We start from the raw sequence: 11,157 nt of genomic DNA on the forward strand, positions 1-11,157 counted from the left end.
ACAGGGTTTCACCATGTTGGCCAGGCTGGTCTCGAACTCCTAGCCTCAAGTGATCCTCCCACCTTGGCCTCCCAAAGTGCTGGGATGACAGGCGTGGGCCACTACACCTGGCAGTGTGTTCTCATTTAATCCAAATGTGCAAGAACCCATGGAGAGCCTTTGTCTTTTTAAGCTATGTTTCAGCCCCAGGCCTCAGGGACTTAGCTGGCCTCTGCTCTTTTCAAGCCCCCACCCCCTGCCACTCTGATACTTGGGTCCTTGCTGTAAGATAGCAAAACGTAACTTTGGGTTCAAATGAATCCAAGGTTGGATCCTAGTTCTGTCAGTTGTAAGTGCTCATGGGCAGGTCAGTTAAAACCACCAAACCTCACTTTTATGGACCTATACAATAGAAATAATTCACATCCTCATAGGTTTATTGTGAAGATTAAATGAAATGCAAATTAAAGTACCTTATCATAGTGCTTGGCACAAAGGTTTTTCAATAAGTGGTAGTTATTATTACAGGTAAGATAAAATTTGGTTGCAGATTTCTTTTCTACCCCTGGAGATAAGCATATAAGCCCTTTTAAGAGTCAGTTACTAATGTTTACAGGGAAAGAGAAGGATAACAAAAATAAACACTGAACATTTCAGCAGACATTCCTTGAGCACCTGTCTTGTGCCAGGCACTCTTTAGGCCCTAGCAATGTAGCTTTCAGATAGTCAAGGCCCCTGCTGTCAGTCTAGTATAGAAAAACAGACCAATGAGAAACCCATCTGGTAGTGACAGGGCTGTAATTAAATCAAAAGGTTGATGTGAGGTGGTGACTGGGAGAAACTTACGGTTGGGTGGTCAAGAAAAGGCCTCTCTGGAGGTTGCAGTGAGCTGAGATGGCTCCATTGCACTCCAGCCTGGGCAACAGAGCCAGACTCTGTCTCAAAAAAAGAAAAAGAAAAGAAAAGACCTCTCTATGGCAGTAACATTTGATGACACCCAAACAATAAGGAACTACGGAAAGAACATTCTAGATAGCAGGAACAGTGAGTGAGTGCATGAGTGCACAGTGAGAAAAAGAGCTTTGTTTTTAGAGAACAGTAAGAAGGTCGGTGTAATAAAAGGTAAGAGATGAGATCTGCAGGACCTTGAGGGCCTTGCAGGCCAACGGAAGTAGTTTAGAGTGTATTTAAGTGCTTTAGGTGCCATTGGAAGGTTTTAAGCAGTAGCAGCAGTATGTTTGTTATTTTTAATTTTGGGTTTTTTTTTTTTTTTTTTTTGAGTCAGGGTCTTACTCCATCACCCAGGCTGGAGTGCAGTCATGGCTCCTCACAGCCTTAACTTCCCTGGCTCAGGTGATCTTTCCACCTCAGCCTTCCAAGTAACTGGGACCACAGGTACATGCCACCATGCCCACCTAATTTTTGTATTTTTTTGCAGAGACAGTGTTTTGCCATGTTGCCCAGGCTGGTCTCTAACTCCCAGGCTCAAGCGATCCTCCCACCTTGGCCTTCAAAGTGCTGGGATTGCAGGCATGAGCCACCACCCCCGGCCAGGAGCATGGATTTTTTTTGTTTTTGTTTTTGAGACGGAGTCTCACTGTGTCACCCAGTCTGGATGCAATGGTGCAATCTCGGCTCACTGCAGCCTCTGCCTCATATATTCAAGCAGTTCGCTGCCTCAGTCTCCTGAGTAGTTGGAACTACAGGCGTGCACCACCACACGTGGCTAATTTTTGTATTTTTAGTAGAGACGGAGTTTCACCACGTTACCCAGGCTGGTCTTGAACTCCTGACCTCAAGTGATCTCCCCACCTCACCCTCCCAGAGCGCTGGAATTACAGGCATGAGCCACTGTGCCTGGCCAGGAGTATGTTTTATATTTGAAAAATACCAGTATTGCTGGGTACAGTGACTCACGCCTGTAATCTCAGCACTTTGAGAGGCTGAGGCGAGTGGATCACAAGGTCAGGAGTTTGAGACCAGCCTGGCCAACACAGTGAAACCCCGTCTCAACTAAAAATACAAAAATTAGCTGGGCATGGTGGCGGGCGCCTGTAATCCCAGCTCCTTGGGAAGCTGAGGCAGGAGAATCGCTTGAACCCAGGAGACGGAGGTTGCAGTGAGCTGAGATCGCGCCATTGCACTCCAGCCTGAGCGACAGAGCAAGACTCGGACTCAAAAAAAAAAAGAAAAGAAAAGAAAGAAAAAAAAAACCAGTATTTTTCCTGTGCACAGAAAAATTTAAAAAACACTTTACAACATTTCTTAAGTTTTTTGGAGTTGACATCCTTGGCCTAATGTCTTGATTCTTTTCTGGAGATGGCATGTAGTAGCCTCTTGAACATGCACTTTATGTCCTGAGGAACTCACCACACTTCCCTTTCTCCCCTTCACACAAAGCCCAAAGGTATCCCCCTTGAACCCTTCCTTCAAAATGGCCTTTCCTCAGCTCCTGGCCTGACAAGTTTATGAAAGCAAAATAATAGGATTAGAAATGCCTTCAGCATGGACCTTGTCTAGAAATACAGACTGACTAAAGAAGCCTGGAAGTAAATGACTTCAAGCTGGGTGGGCAAACCAGTGCTGCAGCTGGGTTTTGTTTGCTGGGCACAACTTTTTTTTCAGTTCATTTATTGGATATTTTAAGAAAAATTTATTCAGGTACCACACACACACAATGCCTTTAGGTGGGTCATGCATTCCAGTCTCACATAGGCCTCACTGCTTTTTATTGCCTTATGTCCATCCCCAGTTTATACATTTGTGTCACCTGTCTAGGCTCCTGTATGCCTTTCAGTATTTAATGATTAATGATTGCCAAGTGTACATGCCTTAAATAGAAAGGAGTGACAACAGTTACTATCCATGCAAGTGAAAATATTGAATCCTATTTTCCAGTGTTGGAAAAAAAGGCTTGCATGAGGCAGGAAGATCAGTATCAGGAGGAAGACTGCAGAAAGGCTGCGGGAGGCTGGGATTTCATAAGTGAGGCTCCTTCGTGGAACATTTACAAAATACTTAGGTAGAAGCTGGGGAAATTTCACTTGAATGTGGGGAAACTAACTTCCAGGGGCAGTGATGTAAAGTGTTCTCCACCCCCGGTAGTGCAGGGTCAGGAGGGGTTAGCCAGTCCAGCAAGTCTCAGCCGCCTCTTTTCACATTGGTAGGTTGTCTCCAAACACCATGGTGACGCCTCACAAGAAGAGCATGCTGGGAAATGGCAACTACGATGTGAATGTCATTATGGCAGCACTTCAGACCAAAGGCTATGAAGCTGTTTGGTGGGACAAGCGCAGGTAATCTGAATCAGGCTTGGCTTGATGGAGAATAGCACAGTTGTGGTATAAGCTTTTAGTACTTGGGCTCATGGCATGAGTGGGGAGGTAGCCATTTGTGGTATTACAGCCAGGGAACCTTGGGGAGTGTGCTGCCTCAGAGTCTGCCACCATCTCTCCCCTGCAGGGATGTCGGTGTCATTGCCCTCACTAATGTCATGGGCTTCATCATGAATCTGCCCTCCAGCCTATGCTGGGGTCCACTCAAACTGCCCCTCAAAAGGCAGCACTGGATCTGTGTCCGAGAGGTGGGAGGGGCCTACTACAACCTCGACTCCAAACTCAAGATGCCTGAGTGGATTGGAGGCGAGAGCGAGCTCAGGTAATCAGTACCTGTTGTGACTAAGGCGCTAGGCTGCTTCATTTCTTATGTTGGGGACACTGAGCTCATGTCTGGTTATCTGACAAAGGAAATGAAATTCCTGTGCCCTTGGATTCTCTCCCTGCCTTACTTAGAATGATAGAATCATAGTGTCTTGGACCTGACCCTAATCTTCGATGGCCCATCAGTACTTTTAAGTCCTTTTGGTAGGGAAGATGCACAGCCTGAGATACCAACCTTCTGGTCTGGTGGGGCTGGCATTGTAATGTTCTCTCCATTTAAGACAACTGAGACAGTAGTTGCCAGTTCATAGAAAGGAAGACAGACATTCAGGCCAAGGAGGACTGAATTTCCCTAGGACCAAAGAACATTTATAAAAGTCCTTTAGAGGCGGTGGCTCACGCCTGTAATCCCAGCACTTTGGGAGGCCAAGGTGGGTGGATCACCTGAGATCAGGATTTCGAGACCAGTCTTGCCAACATGGTGAAACTCCATCTCTACTAAAAATACAAAAATTAGCCAGGCGTGGTGGCGGGCGCCTATAATCCCAGCTGGTCAGGAGGCTGAGGCAGGAGAATCGTTTGAACCCGGAAGGCAGATATTGCAGTGAGCCAAGATCATGCCATTGCACTGCAGCCCAGGCGACAGTGTCTCCAGACAGACAAACCAAAAAAAGTCCTTTATAGTACTTTGGGTACTGCTAGTCACAGATCCAGCTACTGTTGGCAGTAACTATAAGGATGAGCAAAAATTCAGGTTGGAATTTTAACTGGAAAGATTGGAGGGTAACCAAACGTGGAACCCTCCAAAACCAGGTGACTACAGGAATGTGTTTTGGACTGCCACGGGTATAGTGAGGTGTCAGTTGACTTTGTGGTCCTGAGACTGGAATTTGCAACTTGCCAGTATTTCATTTTTTCTGTCTCTTTTTCCATAGGAAGTTTCTAAAACATCATTTGCGAGGAAAGAACTGTGAACTCCTGCTGGTGGTACCAGAAGAGGTAGAGGCTCATCAGAGTTGGAGGACTGATGTGTAGCAGTTCTCCCCAACCTCCCTCTCGCCTCAGCCCCTTCAGTCCTCTGTGATGTGGTGTGGCCTCTGCAGTGGGTCTGCCCTTCCCACTTCCCCAAACATCTCATCGGGTTTTTCCCCTTCAGATCTGACAGTGCAATAGGACAGACGTGTGGACTGTTATAAGAACTACCCAGTGTTTTGTTCCTGGGCAAGGAAGGTAGGAGCTCTCTGCACTCAAGGCCAGCGGTCACAAACCCTTGTTTAAGAGAGGAGAAAGTGGAGCGAGGAGGGAATCCTAGCTTATTTTCCCTTTTCTATGAGGACTTGACATAGGTTCTGCTGAGTTGTCACTGCTGCTCCACACTCACCTAGAGATGCTGCCTCCACTTTCCATCCTGTCTGGGTCTGAAGCCAGTGCACACAAACCCCATGTGACCGGTCTGAAGGACCCAGAGCATCAAGGTCTCTCAGGAAACCATGTCCAGAACCCTAGCAGCGGTACAGTGAGTTGTCTCCAACCCTTATCCCCGGGTTTAAGGGTGGTTTATGGCCATACATGGAGGATTGTTGTTGTTGTTGTTGTTTTTCGAGACTGAGTTTCACTCTTGTTGCCCAGGCTGGAGTGCAATGGCATGATCTCGGCTACTGCAACCTCCGCCTCCTGGTTCAAGCAATTTTCCTGCCTCAGCTTTCCGAGTAGGTGGGATTACAGGCGCCTGCCACCACGCCCGGCTAATTTTGTATTTTTAGTAGAGTCAGGGTTTCTCCATGTTGGTCAGGCTAGTCTCGAACTCCCGACCTCAGGTGATCTGCCTGCCTTGGCCTCCCAAAGTGCTGGGATTACAGGCATGAGCCACTGCACCCGGCAGAGTTTTATAATGAAAAATTAACTAATATTCTATGCTAATATTCCAGTAGGAAGTAAGATACCAAACAGGATGTGGCTAAAGCCAAACTGGGACAGCCACGGGGTGGCTTGGTTTCTTCACTCCGGTGTTGTCCCTACCATTTCGCAACATTGATTTAGGAGGCTCTGGGACAAAAGAGAAGCCAAAGAGCAGTTTTCCCAGTTTACTTACTCTGGCAAAATCAGAAAAAAAAAAGTCTGCCTTTGACATCAAATTCCACTAATTTGGGGCAGAGTTGGGTGAGGAAAGTATTGTGAAGATAAGCTGCTTGGAATAGGGACAGCCAGAATTCAGTAGACGCTCCAGGCTCAAAGGCTGCCACTATAAGTGCCAAGCTCAGATTGGGTGGTTCTGTACTGTATGGATGGAATAGGACCTGGGTTGGTCATCTTTATGTCGTTTCCTTTATGTATCAATGGAAGTTCAACCTGCCCCTACCTCTTGAAATAGTTGTAGGCCACTTTTCTCTTGTAACTTTGGAAAACAAAAGAGGAGAAATAAGTATCATACCACACACGTGTCTCCAGAGTGGATGTGGTTGCCTCAAGGCAGGTGGGCAGGCAGGGGTGACCCGCTGGCCCTCAGATCAATGATCTCGGTGGGTCTGAGAGCTGCCCCACTGGCCAGACTTCTCTCCAGCAGCAAAGCCAGCCTGGGGCTTGCGTGTTGATCCTGAGCAAGCTTAACGGGGTGAAGCTGAGGCTTTCTTCCCCTGTGACTGGAGTGCATGTTGACACCAGCACTTTTTCTGCACATGTATCTTCAATCCAACAAGGCCATTTTTTTTATGCTGAGTAACAGGCCACCAAGCGGCTACTGCATTATGTCTTCTCAGCAACCGGCCGCAGTCTCTTCTGCATCATTTTCTACACCAGACCTGCTTGGCACCACAGGGAGCTCTTTCCCCGCCCTGTACAATGACATTCCAACCACCACCAGCCAGACGTTACAGCCAACCTTGCTGATTGTCACAAGCAGGACCTTGGGGCCACTGGCACTGTCAGAAATAGTAAGCCATTTCTTGGGAAGAGGAGGAAACTCCTCTCCACAAATCTGCTTGGGCCTGTGCAAATGGCACTTCAAAGAGTCCCCATGCACTTGGAGTCCATGAGCCAATGGGATATGCAAAGACGCTTAAACATTTCAGGGCTGGTTTCTCTGTTCATATCCAATCCTGGTGCTTAGGAACAGGGACCCATGCTGATGCCCAAGGGCAAAAAGCCCCACTTCCTTTAAGGAAGTGAACAGGCCTGACCCTGATGCCCAGTAACAGGCAACCCTAGGCTTTTTGTTTTTCTTGCTTTTATTCCTTTTTGTTGTTGGCCTTGTGCTGGGTTTGTTTACAAAAGATGTATTTTGTTTAACCAAATATTAAAAATGGAAAACTCCGTGTATGTCTCCTTGTCTGCCTGAATTCTATAATTGTGTAAAGAAAAATAAACTTAAGTATGATGCTGTTTCAAAAGGAATTCATTGCCAGCATAAGTCATCTTTTAGAGACATCATGCTTTGATTAAATCTTTCACCTGAGAAATCCAGACAAAATACTCACTGAAAAGGGATTTGGTTCAAAAGATGTCCCCAAGACATTTTTCAGTACAACTAATCTTGACAGTTTGAATAATCCACGTAAGTACAAGTTTGTACCACACTGGTGACTAGTGTTTTTCCCTAGTTGACAAGTGAAAGATCATGCATCTGCCCAGCGGGCCTGGGCCCAGCCTCACCATCCCGAGCACACAGCAGCAGTGTTCTGTAGTTGGACTGCCTGGATTTGAATCCAGGTCTAGCACTTAACTCTGTGACCTTGAGCAATTACCTTTCTGTGGCTGTTTCCACTTCCGTAAAATGGGAACAATATCACCAAAATTGTAGTGTTGGTTTATCTAATAAATAATTCACATAAAAGGTTTACTCTGGCCGGGCGTAGTAGGTGATGTCTGTAATCCCAGCACTTTTGAGAGGTCAGAGGCGGGTGGATGGCTAGAACTCAGGAGTTCAAGACCAGCTGGGGCAACATGGCAAAACCCTGACTCTACCAAAAATACAAGAAACTAGCTGGGCATGGTGGGTGTGTACCTGTAGTCCTAGCTACCCAGAAGGCCAAGTTGGGAGGATCACCTGACTCTGGGAGGTAGAGGTTGCAGCGAACCCAAATGACACCACCTGTACTCCAGTTAGACCTGGTCTCAGGCAAAAAAATTCTGTCCCCCTCCCCTATTCCCCAGAAATCAATATTATGTTATTCCCCACAAATACTTTATAATTACACAGTGTCACAGACTAAAGTAGTACACAGACCCAATCCTTTGTTTTAGGCTGCTGGATCTCAAAGTGACTGCCTAACTTCAGGGCAAAGATTGCTATGAAGTACTTGGCTAAAAATGAATTTTTTCACTTTCGGAAACAATTTGGGCCTATGGTTGTTAAGACGGAGGTGCTGCTGGTTTCGATGAGAAAATGTGAGGGGCAGTACATGTCTCTGACCTGGTCTCGTTTCAAGGTACTTAGGATGACACTTTCAGTTGGAATCATTTTTAATATTTAAATAAAAAAAGTGAGCACTGACTTCTGTTTTTTTAAACACACACACAGGTCTAACAACCAAACTGTGCAGGGGAAATGAACTCCTGATCTGTCTTCCACAGTCCCCATTCTGTGGCTGAAGCTGCAGCCAGCCTCCTCTCATACATAGGGATTCATAGTGGCCGCTTTACACTACAGGTGTAATGCATTTTGTCTTTCACATTGCGTGCATGTCCCTCCCCAACAGCTCCATTCTTTAAAAAAAATAAAAATAAAAAAGGCAGTCGTTAATGGTCAGGGGCACATCCCTCCCACTGGCATCGATTCCTACCCACAAGGGGAAAGTGACATCTTCTAGTTAGCAATTTGGTGAAAGGAGTAGGGTGGCCAGAGCAGGAATAACCGTCTGCATGGCTGCACTCTGGTATCAGAGTGAAGACAGAAGTAAGGATAGTGTGGACGGCACAGTTGCAAGTTGAGTCTTTCCATGAGACAATGTGAGGAGAATTCTCCCCACCAGGTTTAGATAGATCAATGTGCCAAAGTTAAAAAAAAAAAAATCCAAATAATCAGCAGTTCAAACACTTGAATTTCAAACTTATCCCACCGAGACAGCTCAAACAGCAGTAACAATCTAGATCTTTCCAGGAAGTGAGGGTAGAGCCCCTGGCATTCCTCCTGAGAGCCCTGTGTTAGGCCCTAGAAGTATCTGGAAAAGAAAAGGAGAGGTGTAAGGCATCATTCAGGCCTAGAGAACTTATTCTCACCATACCTGATGGGGCCAACGTCTACAGAAATAATACTGAAAGCACCATCAGACACCTAAAAGAGCATGGGGCCAATCCCAATCCCCACCCACACATTAACTGTTGGTCAACCCAGGTGCTAGAACAGGAGTCCCCAACCCCTGGGCCGTGGATTGGCACTGGCCCATGACCTGTTAGGAGCCAAGCCACACAGCAGCAGGTGAGCAACAGGAAAGTGAGAGAAGCTTCATCTGTGTTTACTGCTGTTCCCCATTGCTCACATTACTGCCTGAGCTCCACCTCCTGTCAGGTCAGCAGCATTAGATTCTTATAGCACAAACCCTTGTGAACAGTGCATGTGAGGGATCTAGGTTGCAAGATCCTTATGAGAATCTCATGCCTGATGATCTGTCACTGTCTCCCATCACCCCCAGATAGGACTGTCTAGTTGCGGGAAAACAAGCTCAGGGCTCCCCCTCATTCTACATTATAGAATTATTTCATTATATATTACAATGTAATAATAGAAATTCAGTGCACAATAAATGTAATGCACTTGAATCATCTGGAAACCCCCCCTACCCTCCGCCACCCCCACCCCACCGTCCATGTAAAAACTGTCTTCCATGAAACCAGTCCCTGGTGCCAAAAAGGCTGGGGACCAATGTGTTAGTGAAATAACTTGCGTCTCCACCACTGGCAAAAAGCCCAGGGTCTGGGCTTACCTGCCGCTGCTGCAGTTGCTGCTGTTGCTCCATTTGCAACTTCTCAGTCTCAAAGACAACGGGAAGAACCAGGATCATAAAGGAAGTGGTCCCAATCCACAAGGCTGCCCTGGAAAACCTGTAGAGGAAAATCCCCAGAGGGTGAGCAAGAAGACATGCAAACAAAACATGCAAGAACTACTCAGTAACCAAACCTCTCACATTACATACTCCAATGGTTTTTTTTTTTTTCCTTTCTTTTTGAGACGGAATTTAGCTCTTGTTGCCCAGGCTGGAGTTCAATGGCATGATCTCGGCTCACCGCAACCTCCGCCTCTCGGGTTCAAGCAATTCTCCTGCCTCAGCCTCCCGAGTAGCTGGGAATACAGGCGTGTGTCACCACGCCCGGCTAATTTTGTATTTTTAGTAGAGACAGGGTTTCTCCATGTTGGTCAGGCTGGTCTCGAACTGCCGACCTCAGGTGATCCACCTGCCTCGGCCTCCCAAGTGCTGAGATTACACACGTGAGCCACCCTGCCCGGCCCTACATACTCCAATGTTTTGATAAACGTATTCTACCCACTTCTTGCACCATACTCCTACCAGAGACAGGAGGAGCAGCTGTGGTAGCTGTATCATCTAGTGATGGCGGTTTAACATTCTCCTGAGTTCTTACAAAGCTCCTTATTCATTATCTCTAACAATCTGAAATAACCCCCACAACGCCCCTGCCAGGTAAGAATCCCCATTTTACAGAAGAGGAAACTGAGACTCAGAAAGGATAGGGTACAAGTCCAAGGTCACCCAACACAGGTCTGCTGCTTCCAAACCCCGTGTTCTTTCACAGCACCACGGTCATCCCATGCACGTACCCAATGCCTTTGCCCTCGTTCCTTACCTGTACATTTTTTGAGCCACAAAGAGGGAAAGATCAAAAGTGGCTCCGGCCGCGGACCGGACCCTCTCCGGAAACATCTCCGTCAGGCCCCATAGTCTCTCCGACAGGGTCTCATCTAGCTGTGGTGGAGGAAACACGGGTCTTAGCCGAAAAACCGACATCCATTCCTGGCCCCGCTGCGGCACTGGGAGCCGCCGAGCCCCACTGGAGCTAGGGCACCCCAAGGTCCAGCGGGGCCCCAACCCCGCCTCCCAAAGAAGCCGCTTCGCTTCGATCCCGTACCACGCGGATCCCACATCCACGAGCTGGCCCGCTACCCGCTCCGCACCCCGCGAGGCCCTAGTACCTCCTCATCGTCGTCCTCCTCCAGCTCCTCCTCAGGCTTCTCCGCGTCGCCTTTCGGGAGCAATTCGTCCGGGGACTGGGGTTCCCCGGCACCAGCAGCAGCAACGGCGGCAGCCATGACTGTAGGGGACACCGGAAGCGGAAAGGAGGTGAGCGCAGCGGAAACGACGGACGGAGCTGCTTTTCCGGGAACCGAGGCGCGAGCCGGGAGAGAGCGGCGCCCTCTAGCTCCGGGTCCTCCAGTGCCCCAGTCGGTCGGGCCGCCCTGGCCTTATCCGGGCGTTGAGGCTTCAGCGGGCATTAGCAGCAGCTAGGAGGCCTGTGAGAAGTTCCGGGGCGCCACCGCAGTCATTCTGTTCAGCGGGTTTAGGGTGAGCTC

The 11,157-nt window shown here is 47.9% G+C and overlaps 2 protein-coding genes across 2 annotated transcripts in view; one reads left to right on the forward strand and one right to left on the reverse strand.

Annotated features, from left to right (window-relative positions):
- JOSD1 (Josephin domain containing 1) overlaps positions 1 to 7,018 on the forward strand; it is a 17,856-nt gene extending 10,838 nt beyond the window's left edge. The window contains exons 2-4 of the mRNA XM_011964220.1: positions 3,147 to 3,275; positions 3,442 to 3,636; positions 4,574 to 7,018. Of these exons, the coding sequence (XP_011819610.1) occupies positions 3,147 to 3,275; positions 3,442 to 3,636; positions 4,574 to 4,673 (424 nt within the window). The 3' untranslated portion in view covers positions 4,674 to 7,018. The remainder of the gene's footprint in view (positions 1 to 3,146; positions 3,276 to 3,441; positions 3,637 to 4,573) is intronic.
- Positions 7,019 to 7,804: 786 nt separating this feature from the next.
- Positions 7,805 to 10,921, reverse strand: TOMM22 (translocase of outer mitochondrial membrane 22 homolog (yeast)). The gene is made up of 4 exons (XM_011964221.1): positions 10,780 to 10,921; positions 10,434 to 10,552; positions 9,557 to 9,674; positions 7,805 to 8,794 (listed from the first exon to the last, which is right to left on the reverse strand). Exons 1-4 carry the CDS (start codon positions 10,894 to 10,896, stop codon positions 8,720 to 8,722), a joined length of 429 nt encoding a protein of 142 aa, XP_011819611.1. The 5' UTR covers positions 10,897 to 10,921; the 3' UTR covers positions 7,805 to 8,719.
- Positions 10,922 to 11,157: the final 236 nt, after the last annotated feature.

This window comes from Colobus angolensis, unplaced genomic scaffold, assembly GCF_000951035.1.
Source record: "Colobus angolensis palliatus isolate OR3802 unplaced genomic scaffold, Cang.pa_1.0 Scaffold65, whole genome shotgun sequence".
Lineage (NCBI taxonomy): Eukaryota > Metazoa > Chordata > Mammalia > Primates > Cercopithecidae > Colobus > Colobus angolensis.